Source organism: Plecotus auritus, assembly GCF_963455305.1.
Source record: "Plecotus auritus genome assembly, chromosome: 1".
NCBI lineage: Eukaryota > Metazoa > Chordata > Mammalia > Chiroptera > Vespertilionidae > Plecotus > Plecotus auritus.
This window is the reverse complement of record NC_137770.1, coordinates 81,135,550-81,159,156: the sequence shown is the minus strand read 5'-3', so window position 1 is coordinate 81,159,156 and position 23,607 is coordinate 81,135,550. Positions and strand designations below refer to the sequence as shown.

General features: G+C 43.3%; 2 protein-coding genes across 3 annotated transcripts in view; both read left to right on the top strand.

Annotated features, from left to right (window-relative positions):
* The window catches only part of CCNB1IP1 (cyclin B1 interacting protein 1), a gene marked incomplete at its 5' end in the record, with an annotated part of 4,925 nt that extends 3,732 nt beyond the window's left edge, over positions 1-1,193 (top strand). The window contains one exon of the mRNA XM_080680931.1: positions 273-1,193. Coding sequence (XP_080537057.1) covers positions 273-475 — 203 coding nt within the window. The 3' untranslated portion in view covers positions 476-1,193. The remainder of the gene's footprint in view (positions 1-272) is intronic.
* Positions 1,194-3,237: 2,044 nt separating this feature from the next.
* TTC5 (tetratricopeptide repeat domain 5) lies at positions 3,238-22,900 on the top strand. Of its 2 annotated transcripts, XM_080680565.1 has the most exons (10): positions 3,238-3,312; positions 5,247-5,379; positions 6,513-6,724; positions 8,977-9,127; positions 12,375-12,466; positions 14,846-14,902; positions 15,444-15,590; positions 15,769-15,983; positions 17,915-18,059; positions 22,289-22,900. In XM_080680565.1, the coding sequence occupies exons 1-10, from the start codon at positions 3,265-3,267 to the stop codon at positions 22,406-22,408; spliced, it is 1,320 nt and encodes a 439-aa protein (XP_080536691.1). In that variant the 5' UTR covers positions 3,238-3,264; the 3' UTR covers positions 22,409-22,900. The 2 variants fall into 2 exon arrangements, with proteins under 2 accessions (XP_080536691.1, XP_080536692.1); XM_080680566.1 differs by lacking the exons at positions 3,238-3,312; positions 5,247-5,379; positions 12,375-12,466.
* Positions 22,901-23,607: the final 707 nt, after the last annotated feature.

Here is a 23,607-nt window from a genome sequence, read left to right as displayed (position 1 = left end):
TGTATTTCATTGTGTCAAGTTACTTTTGGTGATGAGGTCATGGCTGTAATTGGAAATTGTATCACAGAAGAAGGTACAGTATATGTACTGTGGTCAGGGGGAGGGATGGGGACCATCTTGGTCCTTTTATTTATCTAACATTAGGTTTATATTTTATTTGTCTTGTATGAATTGAGTTCTGTTAAAATATTTATTGAATGACTTTTGTCTTTTTGGTTTTAAAGATTTGTAAGTAAATAGATGCTTAAGTTTTCCCCTTCTTTCCCCCCTAGGGAACAAATCCAAGTTTCCTTTGGACAGTACACCAGTTCAAAACCAGGGTGGTGGAGACGGAGATTTTCAGTTCAGACCATTTTTTATGGGTTCTCCCACAGCACCTGAACCCAGCAACAACTTTTTTAGTTTTGCATCTCCAAGTCGTGAATTAGAGCAGCAGCAAGTCTCTAGTAGGGCCTTTAAAGTAAAAAGAATTTAATGCACTTTACAAAATGTTTCTCTGTTCACTTTCAGTGATTTCATTTATCAAATAATCTTTATTCTCGATAGGAGTCACCAACCTCCCTCTGCTACTAAGTTTTGAAGTTGTCTTCACATATTCAATTTTTAAGAAATTGAGTAGCAATGAGGAGTGGCTTTAGAGTCTGGTTCTTTTTTCTGTTTTCATTATTTAAAGCATGAGCATTTTATTAAACTCAATTTCATTGTGAACTGTTGAGTTTTTACCAGTAGTAGGAAGGTTATAATATTATAGGGTGCTTTGTAGATTACAATTTGTTTCTGTCTGGGCGTTTTTGACTGAGCTATATGTTTATGGATATGTATAAAAGCACCTATGTTGTATGTCTACATGTCATTTTGGAGTTTGGTATTTATGCATATATGTATATGCATGTTCCTTTATATTGATATTTTGCTATATTTTCCAGTATATTTATGAGAAGATTTAGGTCTCAGGAAATGGTAATGCATGTCTGTAGTTTGTTATTTGGGTGTATACATTTATTCCTATATATTTGCATATTTGCCCTTGTATTAACTTGTTTGGAATGTATGTGCTCATTCAGTGAATCAGAGTACAATTTGATGTACATATGATCAGTTCTTATTTCTATTTAAAAATAATTTACATTGTTAAAGTTATTTTGTAAAGTTGTTTTTTTGCCATTCATTTAAAAATAAAATTATTCCTTCTTTACTGTTTTGTCAGCTGTTGTCTTGGGTTTATTTATTATTTTTTATTAAATATATTTTTATTGATTTCAGAGAAGAAGGGAGAGGGAGAGAGAGATAGAAACATCAATGATGAGAGAGAATCATTGATTGGCTGCCTCCTGCACTCCTCCTACTGGGGATTGAGCCTGCAACCTGGGCATGTGCCCTTGACTGGAATCAAACCTGGAACCCTTCAGTCTGAGGTTGACATTCTATCCACTGAGCCCAATCGGCTAGGGCAGCCATGGGCAAACTACAGTCCGCGGGCCGGATTCGGCCCGTTCGGCTGTTCTATCCGGCCCGCGGAGCTGAAAGAGCGGAGGGTTCTCTTGCTCTCCCCTCCGCTCCTTTACTTTGAATTTATATTAGTTCACACAAACACTCCATCCATGCTTTTGTTCCAGCCCTCCGGTCCAGTTTAAGAACCCATTGTGGCCCTCGAGTCAAAAAGTTTGCCTGGGCTAGGGTTTGGGTTTACTTATTTAGTAATGCACTTCTATCATAGAACACTTACAATATGATATTAATCTCAAGAGGTTATATATTAATTAAAATACTTTTAAAAATTTAAAATTGATTTTAGAGAGCAAGGGGGAGAGAGAGAGAAAGAGAGAGAGAGAGAAACATGGATGCGAGAGAATCATTGATCAGCTGCCTCCTACATACCCCCCACTAGGGATCAAGTCCACAACCCAGGCATGTGCCCTGACCAGGAATTGAACCATGACCTCCTGGTTCATCGGTCCACACTCAAACACTGAGCCAAGCCAGCCAAGCTCTGCCTTGAACTTTTGGTTTCTTCCTGTAGATTCACAGAATCAGTCTGGAGTACAGGTAAGCTATAATTAAAACTAAAAAGTAAAAAACTTGGTTAGGGCTATTACATGCAACTTTAAAAATAGTTACTTATTATTGAAAAGTTGAATATATTCACATGGTACAAACTCAAAAGGTACAGAAAAGGCACCTGTCTCCCAGCCACTGGCTCCACCTTTCTGGAAACAGTTATTGTTGCAGGTGTCTCAGAAAGTCTATGTGGAAGTAAGTAATTTTTTAATTTAAAAATTATGCTTATTTTTCAGTAACTAATACATGTACATAACAATAAATTCAAAAGTGTACGTAGTGAAATTTTCTTTGCCTACCAACAACTCTCAGTCCCCCTATTTCCTTCTTCAGGGACATTCATTGTCTCTTATGTATCCTGTATATATAGTCTGTCAATAAGCATTATTCGTGCACTAATATCCTATATAATAAAAGGCTAATATGCAAATATACCAAGTGGTGGAATGACCAATCACTATGATGCACACTGACCACCAGGGGGCAGACGCTCAACGCAGGAGCTGCCCCCTGGTGGTCAGTGCGCTCCCACAGGGGGAGCACTGCTCAGCCAGAAGCTCTGAGCCGGGCTCACAGCTGGCAAGGAGTGGGCCTAAGCTGTCAGTTGGACATCCCCCAAGGGCTCCCAGACTGTAAGAGGGTGCAGGCTGGCCTGAGGGATCCCCCACCCCCGAGTGCTCGAATTTCGTGCATCAGGCCTCTAGTACTAATATATTAGTGATGGCTTTCATACTACCCCAAATGTAGTAGATTTATTAGGATAGTGTGTTCAAAATGATAAATTCCTCATGCATAGAAAATCACTGTAAAGTTGTACTACATTTCCTTCAAATTTTAAATTTGTAACACAGGCATCTACTCTCAAACTGTCTTCTTTTTGGGGGTATTATAATCTGGGCATAAATAAGTAGGAAAAAATGAGACAAAAATATACAGTACATGCAATTAGCTGAGAACAGATTGTTTCTAGGATTTTGGAAATGAAGTTTATGAACTGTATCGTGATTAGAGAGCATCTCCTTTGATCTGGAGGCATTGGGTTAAGTTGGTTTGGAGCGATACCCTTCCTTGGAAACCAGCTCCTCTACTTAGGTGCAGGCAAGCCTCCAGCGCCCTAGATGTCGCTGTGGCTCCTTGATGAGCGTAGGTTTGAGTCTCTCTGGTTATAAAGTTGGGGGCGGAGTAGCCAAGAGTGTCCGGGAAACGATGGCTGATGAAGAAGAAGAAGGCAAACAGATCTTGCAGAAATTGCAGGTGGGCTGTAGGATAAAATCTGAATGTGCTTTTGTTATCCGGGAGAAGCAGGGAGCCCAGTTTATGCAGTGCCTGCGAATTCCTTGGCACCTCCAGGACGCCGCGTGCGTCGGTGTGGTTACTATAACAACTTCCGAAGGTGCTGTCGCCGCGGGCCAGGGGAGCCTCTCGCGCCAGGGGAGCCTCTCGGGCCAGGGGAGGGGCGCGGACCTGACTTAATTTCAGTCCTGTACGGAAGATGATTTGTTGCTCCTAACCTTATTCCTGCACATTCTTATGAAGCTTTTTTCCCTCCTCCATTCACCCATAACAAATAGCGTACACATGTTTATGGCAGATTTCCAGGAGCTGTTTTGACCCCCACAAAGGCCGTTTCTCACTTCTCTGCTTTGAAATTGGCAATAATCACAGTAATGGCTTGCACCGCATGTGTCCTGGTTACTCCTTTTAGTACTTAATGGTTTTGTTATTCTTTGGGATCTGATGCAGAGGGGACCAGACTCCACCCAGTCCACAAGTGACTGCAGTTTTGAATAGGACTTGTGTTTTGTACTAGGTAGGTAGGAGCTAACTCCCTGACTTGACTCTTTATCTTTCTTTTAATGACCGAAGATTGTTTTCTTAAATCACAGAAACTCAGTTTTTTGTGTTATAAAACAGCTTGTAATTTAAACATTAGACCTGTGACAGGCTTGTAACTTGCTTAAAGGCTCTCATGCAAAAATTTAAACATTGGTGAGATTTTGTTGTTTTTTGAGCAGATTTTTATGATAAACACTTTTTAGAATGTGAGCTTTACTTTCAGTCGACTCGGATTAACTGAACTTTATTTCCTAGTATGACTGGCTGAAATATTATTAGTGTGTATATGTTTGTGTGCATGGATGTCTCTCTCTCTCTCTCTCTCTCTCTCTCTATATATATATATGAATATATATATATGGATATATGGATATATGGATATATATATATATATATATATATGTATATATATATACCGAGTGGCCAGATTATTATGATCTCTGAATGCATAATAATCTGGCCTCTCAATATATATATATTAGAGTCCCGGTGCATGAATTCGCGCATGGGTGGGGTCCGTCCAGCCTGGCCAGGGGGAGGGGACATGGGCAGTTGGCCGGCCTGCCTGCAAGTGTATTTTTTTTTCAAAGTGTGTTTCACGGGCCATTTTTAAAAAAATATATATTTTATTGATTTTTTTTTACAGAGAGGAAGGGAGAGGGATAGAGAGCTAGAAACATCGATGAGCTGCCTCCTGCACACCCCCACTGGGGATGTACCCACAACCAAGGTACATGCCCTTGACTGGAATTGAACCTGGGACCCTTCAGTCCGCAGTCTGACGCTCCATCCACTGAGCCAAACCGGTCAGGGCTCACGGACCATTTTTATTACAGTCATCTAGAATGCTTGTTAAAATGCAGTATTTTGAGTTTTTTTTTTTTTAAATATATTTTATTGATTTTTTACAGAGAGGAAGGGAGAAGGATAGAGAGTCAGAAACATCGATGAGAGAGAAACATCGATCAGCTGCCTCCTGCACACTCCCCACTGGGTATGTGCCCGCAACCAAGGTACATGCCCTTGACTGAAATTGAACCTGGGACCCTTGAGTCCGCAGGCTGATGCTCTATCCACTGAGCCAAACCAGTTAGGGCAGTATTTTGAGTTTTGCTAAAATTACTAAAATCAGAATCTCTGCAGGCCGGGTCCTGGAAATAATATACACAATAAAATTTGAAAAGCACGGATGCACTGGGTGCTGATCCATTCTCTTTGTTCTGGGTAGGCTTTTAAATTAAGTATAGGACATAAGTACTATTTGTTAGAGACAGGGACTATTCATTAATTCATTCAATTAAGACTTGTCTGGTGTTCTCGCCACATAATCGAACCATCCTTGTGCTTCCTAGGAACTGGTGGATCAACTCTATTCATTTCGAGACTGCTATTTCGATACACACAGTGTTGAGGATGCTGGGAGGAAGCAACAGGATGTGCGGGAGGAGATGGAGAAAACCCTGCAGCAGATGAAGGAAGTAGTGGGTATGAGTTCCAAAAGCATGCAACCCTTTGCCCATCAATGACATGTGATAGGGTTTTTCTCTTTCTGTGTACTTTTGGATATCCTATTTGTGGCTGCTACAGCATGGTACAACAAAATATTACCCCTTGCAGGATGGCAACCTTTCAGTCCTCTAATTTTCTTAAAGTTTGATTATAGTAAATGCCATGAAATAAAATAACATACTTGTTGCTTGAACTATTACAGTGATCTTCTTAACTGACCTTTCTGCCTCTAATTTTTTTTTTTTTAATTCCAAATGAACTTACTTAATGACTGTGGCCATTATCTTTCTAAAGCATTACTTAAAGCATTTAATTTTATCCTTTTGTCTGCCTCTTTGCTTAAGTGTCTTCAAAGATTGCTACTATTGAATGGTTGAACTCTGAACCCCTTAACCTGGTATATAAGTCTCCATTTTCTGATGCTTTTTTTTTTCTACCCTTATCTCTGACTGCATACTTACAGAGGAAGTTTTTGTTTCATTCAGGTTGGATCATGCATTCTCCCATGAACGTGCCACATGTTTTATGCTTTTTTTTTGTTTACATCATTTTCCTACCTGGAGGGTCTTTTTTTCTTTTTTACCTTTTAAAGCCCATTCATTGGTTGTATGCACATGTTTTGACTGATTTTTTTTTTTTTTTTAGAGAGAGAGCACAGAATGGAGAGGGATAGAGAGAGAAACATCATTAATCGGCTGCTTCCTGCATGCCCCCTACTGGGAGTGGAGCCTGCAACCTGAGCATGTGCAATGACTGGGAATCCAACCAGTGATCTCTTGGTTCATGGGTCAATCTCTGAGCCACACGTTCCAGGCAGCACATGCTCCTTTTCATTGTTGTTTTAATTTTTCACATATATGCTTTGTCCTCTCCACTAGATTTTAAGCTCCTCAAAGGTAGGGATAGTGCTTTCTTTGTTACCTGATTATATAACATAGTTTTCTGCCTATGGTAGGCTTTCAATAAGGGGTTTGTTCATAAAGATTTTCCTCAGATATTTTATTTCTAGAGCTGATGTGGGGTTATTCCTTGAGAGAAAGTGTTCTGGTCTTACCTGTAAGACTGCCTGGGTTTTTCCACTTTCCTGTATCTTTTTCCCTTTCTCCTAGGTTCTGTCCAGGGCAAAGCACAGGTTCTGATGCTAACTGGGAAGGCACTGAATGTGACTCCTGACTATAGCCCTAAGGCTGAGGAGCTTTTGTCAAAGGCTGTGAAGTTGGAGCCCAAGCTGGTGGAAGCCTGGAACCAGCTGGGGGAGGTGTACTGGAAGAAAGGGGATGTTGCAGCTGCCCACACCTGCTTCACAGGAGCCCTTACCCATGTGAGCTGATCACTGTCCCCTCAGAAAACACAGATGGGATTTCTTTGGTTCTATGCATTTCCCTAGGATATGAATACCAGAGTAGAACTGTATTAGAACTAGGAGAAAAGAATCATTAAGGAGAAGGGAGGGGGAACAGACCTTAATGAGGAAAACAGGGATAGGGGACTGAAAAAGGAAGATGATAGGGTCAGGTTCAGGGGTAGATGAAAAGTTGTCAACCAAGTTGATCCTTGTAGATGTGGGTCTAAGATACACATGGCAGTAAGAATTAAGATGACAAAACAGAATTATGTATTAGGTATATCTGCTATGTCTCCTGGACTTGGTAGAGTCGCCTTGTGAGGTAGGTGTATCTAGAGCCCAGTGGCTTAGCCTCCCCAGTCACCTGAGTTGGGCACTCCAGTGTTGGAAGCCGCCTATTGTCCTCACTAGCAGAGAGGTGTGGACAAGGAACCCGGAAGGCTGGTCAACCTTGAAGCTCTGAAAGGTCAGAGCCAACCACCCACTGTTTAGTTGAGACAATGGTAGCTAAAGCAACTTCCACCTGTTAGTCTTATGTAAATCCTTGCTGATTGGCTATTATTGGAATTGCCTGCCTAAAAGCTATGGGTGTATCCCATAGTCTTAATAAAAGGGATAGCAAGGCCAGAGCGGGGTGTACTCCTTCCCCTTGAGTTGGGCTCCCGCCTGGCCCCCAATATTTCCAAATTAATATTTTCTAGTCTCTTTCATTTGTGTACGGCCTCCTCCAGAGCCCGAACCCTTAACCTGAACCCTGAACCACGTGGGACGTGGTGGGGCACTTGCAACTGGCAGCCCAACGTGGGGCACTCACACTCCAGGTGTGCCCCTGTGTGAGCTGTGTGCAGTGTCCTATTGTAGTTGAGCCTTGATTGATGTTGGTGACACTGGGAGGGATTGACCCCAGGTCAGTTGGTTGCAAGGATTGGCTGCGACTAGTGGAAGAGCTGCTGTGCAGGAGCCAACCTGTGGAGCAGGACTTGCTTCAGTGGGGCTTTGATGCTCACCAAGTCTGCCCCTTGAGGGTGTCACTCGTGGAGGTGGTAGGGTTGTAATCTGGCGTGGTTGAAGCTGACCACCAGGTACACTGGCTCTGGAGCCTCCTGGGAGGTGCAAAGTTAGCCACTGTCAGTGCCCTGCCTGGGGCCACGCAGCATAAGCTAAAAGCAATCTGCAGATGGCTGCTACTTGTGTTGGGCTTGGAGGTGCCCAGGAGAGGCCAAGCTGTGAACCAAAGTGTGCTGCTGCTAGTGCTTGGCCTGGGGCCACTTATTGAGAGGTACAGGGCATGCCGAGGCCAGCTTCTGCTTGTTTGAGAGATTTTAAGAAAGACTGAAGCATGAGACAAGAGAGACCAGTTGTATGAAAGGCCACTGGAAATGGCTTGGATGAGCCTGCAAGTAGGGAGGGGCAGGGGTCCCAGGGAATCACCATGGCAGGGCAAAAAGTGTGAGCCAGGTTGATGGAGATTCAGATTTGGCACCTGCCTGTTGGCTCTGTGCAGAGGGAGGGTTCAGCAAAGGAACAGTGGCCTGTGCCAGCACTTCTGTCTGGGAGAAAGCTGCCCCTCCAGCTCTTGCTCTGATTCTAGGCAAATTAGTTCCCTCCCCAAATGTCCCAGGTTCCTTTCAAGCTGCTGCTCTAGTACTGGAGCTCAGAGGAAGTGAGTAAGTCTGAGTAAGTCCATGTGCAGGCCCTTTAAGAGGAACTGCCTGGGACTCCTACAGCCTCCCTGTCATTAAGCCACAATCTCCACTGTTTTTTATAGCCAGAAGTTGTGGGGACTTCTCTTCCAAGCACTGGAACCCTTGGCTGGGAGACCTGGTGTGGGGCTGGGACCCCTCACTCCTCAAGGAAACCTCCGAAGCCATGATATCTCTCCTGATTTTAAATTGCAACGTGTGTGTGGAAACAGCTGGTTCTGTGATTCCATCCCAAGTCTGCCCTCCTACCATGAGCTACAGCTGCGATGTGCTTCTTCTTTAATTCCCTAGTTGTAGGACTTCCGTTCAGCTAGATTTCAGGTGGTTTTGGAGGGTGGTGGATCTGTATTTTAGTTGTAATTTTTATGCGGTTGTGGGAAGTGACGAGTACTGTATTTACTTATGCTGCCATCTTGACCAGAACCCCTGATGACAAAACAGATTCAGAAGAAGATGGAGATAGAATAGATCTGGAAAGGGGAACTAGAATCAGGAAGGTTGAGTATGTGTCTTCTCCATTTGCAGTGCAAGAACAAAGTCTCCCTTCAAAACCTGTCAATGGTGCTTCGCCAACTGCGGACTGACTCTGGAGATGAGCATTCTCGCCACGTCATGGACAGTGTCCGACAGGCTAAATTGGCTGTGCAGATGGATGTCCACGATGGCCGCTCCTGGTGTGAGTGCTCTCAAATATCTCCACCCAATTTCTAGAGCAGTGGTTCTCAACCATGGCTACACACCAGAGTCATCTGGAGCCCACCTATGGAGTCTGCCTCTAACTGTGAAGCCAGGGCATCTTTGTTTTGAAGAAGCCCGAAAGGTATTTTGTTGAACCACTGTTCTACGAACTCTTGAATCTTTTCATTCAAGAGAGGAGTTTTATGTTTCCACATAAGCAAGGCAGGGCTGTTCACCTTTCTCCTTTAGGTCCATGTTTGCCTCTTTATCCAAGCGGTATTTGGGGTGTACTACATATAGTGTCATCAGTAGTTTGTGTCAGGCCTTTTTTAAAAAAAAAAAACCCTCACTTGAGGACATGCTTAGAGAGTCAAAGGAAGAGAGAGAGAGAGAGAGAGAGAGCAAGCGAGAGAGAAACATCGATCGGCCGGATGCCTTCAGTATGCTCCCCAACTGGGGATCAAACCCACAACCCAGGTTATGTGCCCTGTCTGGGAATTGAACTGGTAACCCTTCAGTGCACAGGTCGATGCTCAACCAACTGAGCCACTCTGGCAGGGCTGTGCCAGGCTTTCTAATAGACTTTTCAGGGTGATCAAAACAGGTCGTATCTTTTTTTTTTTTTTTTTTTTAAATATTATATTTCTTTTGTGAGGTTTTACTTATTTGTTTGTTTGTTTATTTATTTCCTCACCCGAGGATATTTTTCCATTGATTTTAGAGAGAGTGAAAGAGAGAGGGGAAGACAGAGAGAAACATCGATGTGAGAGAAACACATCGATTGGTTGCCTCCTGTACACGCTCTGACTAGGACCTGGGCCAGGGAGAAGCCTGCAACAAAGGTACGTGCCCTTGACTGGAATTGAACACTTTGGTCTGCAGGCCAGCACTCTGTCTACTGAGCCAAACTGGCTAGCGCCGTATCTTTCTTTTTTTAAAATATATTTTTATTGATTTCAGAGAGGAAGGGGGAGGGAGAGAGAGCTAGAAACATCAGTGATGAAAGAGAATCATTGATTGGCTGCCTCATGCATGCTCCCTACTGGGGATTGAGCCCATAACCTGGGCATGTGCCCTTGACCAGAATCGAGCCTGGGACCCTTCATTCCGCATGCTGAAATTTTATCCACTGAGCCAAACTGGCTAGGCCAGTGGTCGGCAAACTGCGGCTCACGAGCCACATGCGGCTCGTGAGCTGCTGTTTACCGCTCTGTTGACTAATGAGTTTGCCGACCACTGACCTAGACTCTCGATTCCAATAATTACAGGCTGTTGTTGTTCCTTGTGATTAAGCCCCTATCCCAGTGGTCGGCAAACTCATTAGTCAACAGAGCGGCAAACCGCGGCTCGCGAGCCGCAGTTTGCCAAGCACTGGGCTAGGGCAAACAGATCTTATCTTAAACTAGTGACCCGGTGCACGAAATTCGTGTACATTGAAAGGGGATTAATTAGAGGAAATAATTTAATATTGCTGTTTGCCCTTTCTCTATATTAGAAGTGTCAGAGATGAAAGAAAATTAGTAAAATGTATATGAAAACCTTCCTCCTGTCAGAGTCTGGGGCACACCATGGGACCCAGAGTCAAGTCCCTGCCCACCCACATGCGCCTCAAAATCACGTGAGACCCAGACCCGGCCGGCCCCTGCCCCCATTGGGCTAGATCCAGACCCGGCCAGTCCCATCCTTGTCAAGCCCTGCTGGGCAGGGGGCGTAGCCTCAGGTCCCCTGGCCCAGCGCCAGGACAGGGGGCTTGGCCTGAGGTCCCCTAGCTCAGGCCGGGGCCGGGGGCGTGCCTTGAGGTCTTCCATCAAGCCCCACCAGGTGTGGGACTCGGCCTAAGATCTCCTGTCAAGCCCCACTGGGTGGAGGGCATGTCCTGAGGTCCTCTGTCAAGTCCCACCAGGCGGGGGGTGCAGCCTCAGGTCCCCCAGCCCAGCACCAGGAGGGGGGTGCAGCCTTAGGTTCCCCGTCAAGCCCCGCTGGGCGGGGGTGCGGCCCAAGTTCCCCTGACCCAGCACTGGGGGTGCACCTTGAGGTCCCCCGTCAAGCCCTGTTGGGTGGGGGGCATGGCCTGAGGTCCCCTGTCAAGCCCTGCCGGACGGGGGGTGCAGTCTGAGGTCCCCCGGCCTGGTGCCGGGGTGGGGGGCGCAGCCTGAAGTCCCCTGTCAAGCCCCACTTGGTGGGGGGTGCAACCTGAGGTCCCCTGGCCTGGTGCTGGGGTGGGGGAAGCAGCCTGAGGTCCCCTAGCCCAGCACCAGGACGGGAAGCGCACCTTGAGGTCCCCTGTCAAGCCCTGCCGGACGGGGGTCGTGGTCTCAGGTCCCCTGGCCTGGCACTGGGGTGGGTGGGGGGTGAGGCCTGAGGTCCCCTAGCCTGATGCCAGGGCGGGGGCCGTGGCCTGAGGTCCCCTGTCAAGCCCTGCCGGGTGGGGGGCACAGCCTGAGGTCCCCTGTCAAGCCCCACGGGGGCGGGGGAGGGCATAGCCTCACGACCCTGCTGGTTGCTCGTTAAGGCTCCTTATGGGAACTTGGCTTCAGCTGTGGGTGCAGCCATCTTTGTGACAGAGTGATGGTCAGTTAGCATATTCCCTCTTTATTAGATAGGATGCTGGCTCTGAGATGCTCTACCACTGTTTCAGTTTTTTTTCTTCCAGTTTTTTTTCTTCCCTTAGGTGGGACAGGATGACTAGAGTGGGATGGAGTTGGGTATTTCCCTTCTTCAGGTCGGTTAGGTTCTGGTTAACTAGTTTCTCCTGAGGGCCTTCCTTGTTTACTTTTGTTAAGAACAGAGTGCTCTAGCATATTTCAGAATGTTCCTTTTTCAATCCCTCTGCTAAAAGCATGAGGGGATTTTTTCACTGATACTTCTGGGAATCTGGTTAGCTCCTGGAAGTGGATCTCCCTTGTGGGGCTCCCCTTATGACTGAGACCCCTGCATTTTTTAACTCCCAGACTTGTGCATGCTGAGCCTCCAGTAATTCATCAGTTACAGTTCAGGTTCTCATACTCCAGCACTGTTTCCTATGGCAGCTTGTGAGCTTCTGTTCCCTTACACCACAACTCCCTGTATTCACCTGTCTGTCTCTCCAATTTTGGGGGCAGTGGTTTGCCTGGTGTTGTCCCCTCTGTAATGAATCCAAGAAGAGCTGTGATTTTTTTGTTTCTTCAACTTTTTTTTTATTATGATGGAGTGGTGACTTCCAAGTTCCTCACATGCATAATGTAAACCCTGTGTCTCTTTTCCAGATATTCTGGGGAATGCATACCTTTCTCTTTACTTCAATACTGGCCAGAACCCTAAGATCTCCCAGCAAGCCCTCAATGCCTATGCCCAAGCAGTAAGTATTTATGGTTGCCCTGGCCAGATGAATAGAGGCAGAAGCAAGAGTGTTATTCATTCTTCCTTGTGGCTCTTTAGCAAGCAGGATGGGCACTGTTTGCTGGCATCCAATGTGTGTGGTTTTGCAAAGCTGTGTCTACAGAGGCGACATTTCTGCTTATCCCCTGAGTGTTAGTAACCACTTGCAGTGTGGTGCCTTAGTGCTAGATAGCTCCTTGAGCTGTCTAGACTTTTTATAGGCATGTATCCAAATCACAGAGCCCATGCCAACATGTTCATCTTTTTAAATGGGAAAAAAATCTATAATAATAAAAGCATAATGTGCTAATTAGACTCAACGTCCTTCCAGATGAAGCCAGGCCTGCGAAGGCCGAGCCCCTTGCACGAATTTCGTGCATCGGGTCTCTAGTATTAAAATAATGCTTATTAAATTTGTGTGCATATTTTAAGAAAAATTAAACCTAAATCTTAAGTATAAATTAAGTGCTATCCCTACATTGACCATTACATACTATAGCTTTGGATTTCCCACAGGCTAAAATAGAAAACAGCATACAACCCATTCAGCATCACTTCCTAGGAACTATTGCACTAGATCTTATGCTTTGCTTAGGCCAGTGGTCGGCAAACTGCAGCTTGTGAGCCACATGCGGCTCGTGAGCTGCAGTTTGCCGCTCTGTTGACTAATGAGTTTGCCGACCACTGGGATAGGGGCTTAATCACAAGGAACAACAACAGCCTGTAATTATTGGAATCGAGAGTCTAGGTCAGTGGTCGGCAAACTCATTAGTCATCAGAGCGGCAAACCGCGGCTCGCGAGCCGTATGTGGTTCGCGAGCTGCAGTTTGCCGACCACTGGCTTAGGTGTTCAGGCCATGTTTAATCAGTAACCACCTGCACTGGGGTTTCTTCAGGCCTTGACTGCCTGGTTGCTCGTTATTGAAAGCTTCACATTGGTCTTCTGAGCACTTTATTTAGGCCTTACACTCACCTTTCTTCGTTTGCTTTCTTTTAAATATATTTTTATTGATTTCAGAGAGGAAGGGAGAGAGAGATAGAAACATCAATGATGAGAGAGAATCATCGATCGGCTGCTTCCTGCATGCTCCACACTGGGGATCGAGCCTGCAATGTGGGCATGTGCCCTTGACCGGAGTTGAACCCGGGGCCTTTCAATCCGAAGGCCGACGCTCTATCCACTGAGCCAAACTGGCTAGGGCTTGTTTGCTTTCTTGCTTCTCTTGACACAGAATTGCTTTTTAACTTGCCGTTACTTATTTTGCTCTGTATGGCAGAGTAAAGAATACAGCTACCTTATATTTATATTTGCAAGTTAAGGACTGTCCTTTTTTCAGTCAGGGAACTTTCAGGCAGAGGAATTATTTTTTACTCTAATTTCTTAATTTGGTTAATGTTTATATTTTAGAGAATAATGTTTATGGTTGTATGTACTCCCTTTAAAAGTTTTAATTTGGCTTCTGCTAAAGAGTTACTTTTAACTCTTCATTTCTTCACCCAAACTTGCATTTTAAAACGTATTTGAACCAAGCATTTCAACAATTTTAATTACTGCTGTTTGTGCTTTTGCATTGTGCCAGGCAATGAATAGAGTTTAAAAAATAAAAATAAATAAAATGAGCCCTGGCTGGGTAGCTTAGTTGGTTGGAGCATTGTCTCTTAATACCAAAAGGTTGTGGTCAGGACACATACCTAGATTGCAGGTTTGATCCCTGGTCGGAGTGTATACAGAAGGCAACTGATCAGTGTTTCTCTCTCATGTCTATGTTTCTTTCTCAAATCAATAAACAGATCCTTGGTTGAGGATTAAAAAAATAATAAAACAAAATGAACAGTCATAAACATCATCAGCAGTTTCTTCACAGCACATTTGTCTGCACTGTCAGGTGGTTTCTGGCCATCTATTTATATTAGAGAATCAGATTTTACTTTCAATGTGTGTTTTAAGGGGACATACAACATGATTCTGTCTGTGTCTGGAGCTGGGCTTATGGGCAGAGGAAAAACATTAAATCGACATAATTTCTTTCCTAGGCTTTCCTCATTTATACCATCATCTCACTATTGCAAATTTTTTTATGACAGTGCTTTCACACATTTCTTCTCTCTTTATACTATTGTATAGATAAATTATAATCACTTTTAAAGTTTCACACACATGCAAAAACCCTCACATCCTGAGGTTTCAGGGGCTGTATAATGTACCGCACAAACAGTGACTATATATCAGTGTGGGTATAGGTAACATTTGACGGAAGAAACTTGAATATTTCTAGGCAGAGGAGGTTAGGACATACTGGGCATAGCCATCCGTAAGACTGAGACAGGATCCACTCATGATCTTTTTATCCGGTTGTAGGAGAAGGTTGACAGGACAGCCTCCAGCAATCCTGATCTCCATCTGAACAGGGCAACGGTAAGACCTGTGGCTGTGGGGTGGAGGTCATCTGAAAGTCAAATAAATTTAGGTCTTAGCCTATGAGGATAACTGAGTATTCATAGGAACAAGGTTGGGTACAGACTGCAAGAGAAAGTAACAGTAAAATTATTTCTAGGAAGAACTAGCTCAGTTTAACTTCAGTAGCTGGTGGCGTCACTGGAGGGAAAGGAGAAGGGGGTGAGGGTATGGAAGGGTACATAGGGAATGGGGAGCAGCTTAGAAGAAGAAGATTCTGAAATGCTTATAAAAATAGAATGACCCAACTCGATAACTATTTTAGAGTTTGGAAGTTGGGTTCTTTGAAATGACTCCATCTTTGGGGTTGTGATTACCGTGGTCAGGTAAAAGGATGTTAAGGTGTTACCATCTCTTCAGGATGTTCATTGTAGCACAGGAAAAAAACTGGGTAGGAAAACAGTTTATTTGGTTTCTAATCCATTATGCCATCACTTCCCCCCAGCATAGTTTGTGTTAAAAATACTTATAATTGGGAGGTTTTGGGTTACTTCTTATGCAGTTACATAAATATGAAGAGAATTATGGGGAGGCCCTGGATGGCTTCTCTCGAGCTGCAGTGCTGGACCCTGCCTGGCCAGAACCCCAACAGCGAGAGCAACAACTCCTGGAATTCCTGAATAGACTAACCAGCCTCCTTGAGAGCAAGGTAAAGATGTCTAAAGGCTGAATCCTACTTCTTTATTCTGCTGTACATCAGTAAAATAAGACTGGAATAGGCTTTGCTAGTAGTGACCCTATAGAAGTGGTAGGTGGGAGGGAAGGACTAGACTCTCCAGGGGAGTGACTAGTTCCTAGCTTCTAATCTATTTCCCCTTCCTTGGCAGGGAAAGGTGAAGACCAAAAAGTTGCAGAGCATGCTGGGAAGCTTGCGCCCAGCCCATCTAGGCCCTTGTGGTGATGGCCGCTATCAGTCAGCCTCTGGGCAGAAGGTGACCCTGGAGCTCAAGCCGCTGAGTGCACTGCAGCCTGGTGTGAACAGTGGTGCTGTGGTCCTGGGGAAGGTGGTGTTCAGCCTCACCACAGAGGAGAAAGTCCCCTTGTGAGTTTATCTTTGCCTTTCCTCTTTTTTATCCTCGGAACTAGTACTGCCACTTCCTGGCCTTTCTCTGACAGATGAAGACAATTAGTGGTCACAGGTCAGTGAGTTCTGCTTTCCTTTTGTGACTGTCCCATGAGCAGGTATTGTCTAGGTATGTCTGACAATCTCTGTAGATTCTGTACCATCCATTTTTCCCTGTTTCAGCAGATGTTTATTGAACATCTATGTGCTATAGAGAATAAAAAAAAAAGAGAAATGTAAAGGACTCAAGCTAAGGGTGCTTATAGTCTAGCAGAGGAAATGAGTTAAGAATGTTCATTTAGAAAATTTTTAACTCTTGAAAAATTAGGGTTTTATCAGTGCCATCGCTCCTTGGTCTTTTTTTCTTAATTTAAAATATATTTTTATTGATCTCAGAGAGGAAGGGAGAGAGAGATAGAAACCTCAATGATGAGAGAGAATCATTGATCAATGATGAGAGAGAATCATTGATCAGCTGCTTCCTGCACGCCGCACAAGGGAATAATCAAGCCCACAACACAAGCATGTGCCCTCACCGGGAATTGAACCATGACCTCCTGGTTCATAGGTTGACACTCAACCACTGAGCCACACAGGCTGGGCTCACTCCTTGGTCCTTCACTCACTTCCAGGATGTTCTCTTTTGTTCCTTCCCAAACAGTCCCTATTCTTTTCCTCATCATTGAGGATTTGTTTTCCTGTTTTGACCCAGCTATTTTTCATTTCTTTAAGATTCAGCCCCTTCAAGAAAACCTTCCTTGCTTTTTGATTTCGACATTTCTCCTCAAGTTCCCATGTCCAACCATTCGCTTTACTGAATTCAGCACAAGGGAAAAGTTATTCTAGCACAGGGGTGGGCAAACTTTTTGATTCGAGGGCCACAATGGGTTCTTAAACTGGACCGGAGGGCCGGAACAAAAGCATGGATGGAGTGTTTGTGTGAACTAATATAAATTCAAAGTAAAGGAGCGGAGGGGAGAGCAAGAGAACTGGATAGAACAGCTGGATCCGGCCCGCGGGCTGTAGTTTGCCCACGGCTGTTCTAGCATCTATCACAGTTGTACTGTAGGCATTGGTTTAACTGGCTGACTCCTGCTAGACTGCTTGCTCACATAGCTGGATTGGTGTTTTACTGCTAAGCACAATGCTTGACATATAATATTCAGTTAAAGTTTGTGGAATTAAACTAAATGGACAGTTATGGTTAGAGAGTTTGATAAAGGTTGTAGTAGGTAAACTGATAGACCAGGAATAATGTTTCAATAATAAACATTTTGAGCTAGTTCATTATTAATAACTAGAGGCCCGGTGCATGAAATTTGTGCACTCGGGGGAATCCCCCAGCCCGGCCTGCACCCTCTTGCAATCCGGGAGCCCTCAGGAGATGTCCAACTGCCGGCTTAGGCCCTCTCCTAAGCCAGCAGTCAGACATCCTTAGCGCTGCTGCCGCTGCACTTGCCAGCCATGAGCCTGGCTCAGGGTTTCTGGCTCAGTGGCACTCCCCCTATGGGAGTGCACCGACCACCAGGGGGCAGCTCCTGTGTTGAGTGTCTGCCGCCTGGTGGTCAGTGCCCATCATAGCAACTGGTCATTCCACCGTTTGGTCAATTTGCATGTTAGCCTTTTATTATATAGGATTGTCGAATGGTCTCAGTGTGCATGTGTCCTTATTCTTGGCAGAGTGACAGATCGATGAGTCATGTGCATGTCCTCTAAAGATATTATATATTTAAGACAAATGAGGACTCCAATGTCCATAGTGGATGATGGTACCTACCATAGGTTTTCTAGATAAGTTACTAAAAAAGAACTTGTTTATTTTATTGGTATTTAAAAACACCACTGTTTCTGTTCTTTCTTGCCCACTTTTTTTTTTCTTCTTCTTCTCTTAACTCATTTGAACCGGGAAGTACGTTTGGCCTGGTGGATTCAGATGGCCCTTGTTGTGCAGTGATGGTGTATAACATGGTGCAGAGTTGGGGAGTGCTCATCGGGGACTCCGTAGCCATCCCTGAGCCCAGCCTTCGGCTTCACCGAATTCAACACAAGGGAAAGGTGGGTGATGGTGAGGATTCTTTCTCACCTGATAGGCTCTGAAAGTTGGGCCAAGTTTATCTCTTAAAAAATATGTAAAGGGATGCATTTGTGTGTATGATATATATATATATATATATATATATATATATATATATATATATATGTATATGTATATATGTATATGTATATATGTATATATATATATATATATATACACTAGTAAACATATATATGTAATTTTTACTGAAAAGGGAAACTACTGGTAAACAGAAAGAATGAAAAAAATGGACTGAATAGATAAAGAAATACTGTATGATATCATTTATATGTGGAGCCTAAAAAAGCTGAACTTGTAGAAAACAGAATAGAATGGCGGTTACTGTCGAGTTGGGGAATTGGGGAGATATTGTTTAAGGGTACAAACTTGCAGTAGATAAATAAGTCCTGGAGATCTAATGCACAGCACCAGTGATTATTGACAAAAATGGTATTATAAACTTTAAAGTTGCTAAGAGACTAGCTCTTAATTGTTCCCACCACAAAATAGAAATGATAGTTATGTGACTTGACAGAGGTGTTAGCTAACACCAGGATGGTAATCATACTACAAAATATGAATTATCAAATCAACATGTTGTATACCTTAAACTTACACAATGTTATAAGTCACTTATCTCAAAATAAATTTTATTTATTTATTTATTTATTTATTATTATTATTTTTTTTAATATATTTTATTGATATTTCACAGAGAGGAAGGGAGAGGGATAGAGAGCTAGAAACATTGATGAGAGAGAAACATCGATCAGCTGCCTCCTGCACACCTCCCACTGGGGATGTGCCCGCAACCAAGGTACATGCCCCTGACCGGAATCGAACCCGGGACCTTTCAGTCCGCAGACCGACGCTCTATCCACTGAGCCAAACCGGTTTCGGCTCAAAATAAATTTTAGAAGATGGGGGTGGGAGGGTGGGATGGGAGTGAACTTATATGTATAACCCATGGACACAGACAATAGACTGGTGAAGGCCTAAGGGGCAGGTTCGGGGTGGAGGGGATTAATGGGGAAAAAAACACAAACAAACAAAGGGGACATCTGTAATACTTTCAACAATAAAGATAAAAAAAGAAACAAAAAACAAAACAAAAACAAATTTTAAAAAAATGGACTGAAATATTGTCACTGAGGTATTACTGTTAACAGGTGTGTATACCTCCAGTTCTTTTGTTTTTGATAAATATATATACACATGTTTATATGTGTAACTTTAATCATGAATAGAATATTATGTGCAAATGTTTGTGAATATTTCCTATGTTTTTAAACTTTTACAACATTGGTCTGAATTGACACATAGAAATGATGATGATGATAATGATAGTTAAAATTTACTGAACACTTAACTGACTGTTAGACACTGTGCTAAGTTTTATTTCCTGCGCTAGCTCATTTAATCCTCATAAAAACTCCCTGAGATTAGGTATTTAACCATTTTTTTACCATTTAGGTCAGGGGTGGGCCTAATCATGGATATGGGCAGATATAAAAATATTTACTACGGTGCCATTGACCATATCTGGCTCACTGCCTGTTTTTTTGTATGGACTCTTAAGTTAAGAATAACTTCTGTATTTGTAAATCAAAAGAAGAAGAATTTGTGATACAGGAAATTCAAATATCAGTGTTCATAAGTAAAGTTTTTTGAAACAGGTAACACTCATTTGTTTACTATTGTCTGTGGCTGCTTTTGCACTAGTGTCAGAGTTGAATAGTTCTGTGACAGACCTCATAATGTACAGAGCCTAAGATACTTATTATGTGGCCCTTTACAGTAAAAATTTGCTGATCACAGATCCAGATTATTTCCAACTTTTTTACTGTTATAATATATTTTTTCTTTCTTTATTGATTAAGGTATTAAATATGTGTCCTTATTTCCCCGTTTCCCCTCCTCTTCCCCCCCCCCCCGCCCTCCCCCCACTCATGCCCTCACCCCCCTGGTGTCTGTGTCCATTCGTTAAGCTTATATGCATGGATACAAGTCCTTTGGTTGATCTCTCCCCCTTACCCCCACCCTCCGCTACCTTCCCTCTGAGGTTTGACGGTCTGATCGATGCTTCTCTTATCTCTGGATCTGTGTTTGTTCACCAGTTTATGTTGTTCATTATATTCCACAAATGAGTGAGATCATGTGATGTTTATCTTTCTCTGACTGGCTTATTTCGCTTAGCATAATGCTCTCCAGTTCCATCCATGTTGTTGCAAATGGTAAGAATTCCTTCTTTTTTACTGCAGCGTGGTATTCCATTATGTAGATGTACCACAGTTTTTTAATCCACTCATCTGCTGATGGGCATTTAGGCTGTTTCCAAATCTTAGTTATTGTAAATTATGCTGCTATGGACATAGGGGTGCATATATCCTTTCTGATTTGTGTTTCTAGTTTCTTGGGATATATTCCTGGAAGTGGAATCATTGGGTCAAATGAGAGATCCATTTTTAGTTTTTTGAGGAAACTCCATACTGTTCTCCACAGTGGCTGCACCAGTCTGCATTCCCACCAGCAGTGCACAAGGGTTCCTTTTTCTCCGCATCCTCTCCAGCACTTGTCATTGTTGATTTGTTGATGATAGCCATTCTGACAGGTGTGAGATGGTACCTCATTGTTGTTTTGATTTTGCATCTCTTGGATGATGTTATAATATTTTTATTATATTTTTATATCTGCCCATATCCATGATTATTTTCTTAAATGCATTTCTAAGGTAGAATCCTGGCCCTAAAGGGTATGCAGAAAGATTTTTGATGCATATTGCCAAATTTTGTGGAAGGTTGCACCAGTTAATACCAAAAGTGGATGTAATTGTTTCCCTGTAGTTTTCTTCTCAACTCATTGTAGAAACCTTTGAAAAGTTATTTGCTGATTTTATGTGAAAAATATAGCATCACTATTGTTTGGCTTTGGTTTCTTGATTATCGGTGAGGTTGAACATTTTATCATATCTCTATTGACTTTTTATTTAAAAAATTTTAATTTATTGATTGATTTTTAGAGAGAAAGAGAGAAACATTGATTTGTTGTTCCACTGATTATGCATTTATTAGTTGATACTGTATGTGCTCTGACCAGGGATTGAATGTGCAACCTTGGCATATTGGGATGACGCTCTAACCAACTCATCTATCCTATTTATATACCTTTTATAAATTGACTTTTTTTTTTTTTTTTTTTTTTTGGTCACGTCCCCATATTACTGTTAGGAAATTTTTAAAAAATTGATTTGTGAGAACTCTTTAATTTACCTCTGTAGTTTGACTTAAAAAAGCCTCCTTCGCCGTCACAATTGAACAATCTTTTTTGGATGAAGATCTTTTAAAAACAGGTCTTAAAGTACATTTGAACTGATGAAATGAGCTGATTCTTTTCTATTATTAGGAGAACTTCTAAACCACACATTCTGTCTCTTCCTCCTGATATAAAGGGAGAAGTAACTTAATTTATATCTGGCAGGTTAATTTAGGGCCTTACAAACCCTGGAACTGAGAGTTTCGCAGCATTTCCACCTGGCTGGCTACTATGTGTATCTAGTTATAATTGTCAGCAAACACTGTGTGTGGGAAGGGCAGATTCTGTGAGAGCTGGTGGCATCCTTTTGTTAGCCAGTGCCAGGAACCTGTCTTTTTTTGAGTCAGAATTGTCTCATTCTTGTAGTGACACTACTGGCACCCTCCCTGCCCCAGGTTTTCCTTCTGAAGGTTAAAAACTTGGGGAAATTACACTGAGTGGCAAGATTATTATGATCTCTGAATGCATAATAAACTGGCCACTCAGTGTGTGTGTGTGTGTGTGTGTATATATTTTAGAGGCCCGGTGCATGAATTCGTGCATGGGTGGGGTCCGTTCAGCTTGGCCAGGGGGAGGGGACATGGGCGATTGGCTGGCCTGCCTGCTGGTTGAACTCCTGGTCGAGGGGACAATTTGCATATTAGCCTTTTATTATATAGAATATGCAATAAATAACCTGAGTGGCCAGATTATTATGCATTCAGAGATCATAATAATCTGGCCACTCAGTGTATATCTCCTTCGTTAGCTCAGCTTTGTTGAATGTGAGATGGAGGTAAAGAGTGCATATACTAAGGGGGAAGAGAGGAGGAGATCGTCACAGGTGGTGTATCCCCTGTGTTGGAATTTGTTCCACCTTAGGGTTTGTAACGAACCTCTGAATCTTTGTCTTTTCTAGGACTATTCCTTTTCCAGTGTCCGTGTAGAGACGCCCCTCCTGCTGGTGGTGAATGGGAAGCCTCAGGGCTCCAGCAGCCAGGCTGCTGCCACAGTGGCATCTCGGCCACAGTGTGAATGACCTCACTTACCCTGCATGCTGAAGAGGGAGCGGAGGCACGGAGATAAGCTCAAGGGCACTCGTCAGCTGGACCAGCCGCATCCAGTGACTCAGCCGGAATGGGGGGATGTTTTAGATAACTTTTCCTTCCTCTGCCCTCTAAGACTCTTTTTGTCTTTTCTTTCTCTCCTGTTATCATGTTCTAGCTCTCTCTGGGGCCACACATTCTCCTGGTATATCTCTCCACCTCTTTCATTGCTCTTCTATGTTTTAGGCAAAGAGCATGGAATTGGTAGAAGTGTTGGGATCTTGCCATGGGACAGAGTCCCCAAAGTTCCTGTTCTTGCCTCCTTCCTGAGCCTCATGTGTACATATCATTTCAGTATTTATTGCTAAGGGAGAAGGCTTAAATTTTTAATGGCTTGGTTTTTGAGCAATTTTTATTTTATTTTTATTTTTAAAATTTAGATTTATCCCCTTCTTTGGGGCTGGAAAAGAATTAAATTTGTTTGGAAAAAAATAATACTGTGTTGTTTGGCCTACTTCATTCCCTCTAGGCTTGGATTCTTGGTTTTTAAGGTCACTTCAGGACATTAGAATAACACACCACCACCTTTCCCCCTTTATACGGAGGAGTTTAGTTCCCTTCCCGTTAAAAGTGTTCTGACAGTAGGCAGTCCAGAGCAGGAGTGGCAGCTCCACAAAGTCTCTGGGAGCCAGCTTCCTTCCATTTCTCCCATTCTGCCATCCTAGGGGTGGCCATTAGCATGGCCCAAGATGACATACTCTTCCAATAGTGTTATTAGACTGAAAGACCAGAGAGAGATAGGCATTCAGTTTTTTAATATGCCAGTGATACATTTATAACAGTTTCTCTATTTTTTTAAAAAAATATATATTTCATTGATTTTTTACAGAGAGGAAGGGAGAGGGATAGAGAGTTAGAAACATCAATGAGAGAGAAACATCGATCAGCTACCTCCTGCACACCTCCCACTGGGGATGTGCCCACAACCAAGGTACATGCCCTTTACTGGAATCGAACCTGGTACCTTTCAGTCCGCAGGCTGACGCTCTATCCACGGAGCCAAACCGGTTAGGGCTGTAACAGTTTCTCTTAATATCCTTGTGGAAAAATGGGAAAACGTGAGGGAGGATTAATAGCCGACTGAATGGTACTTTACTGGATACAGATTAACTTGGAAGAAAGACTTTTAGTG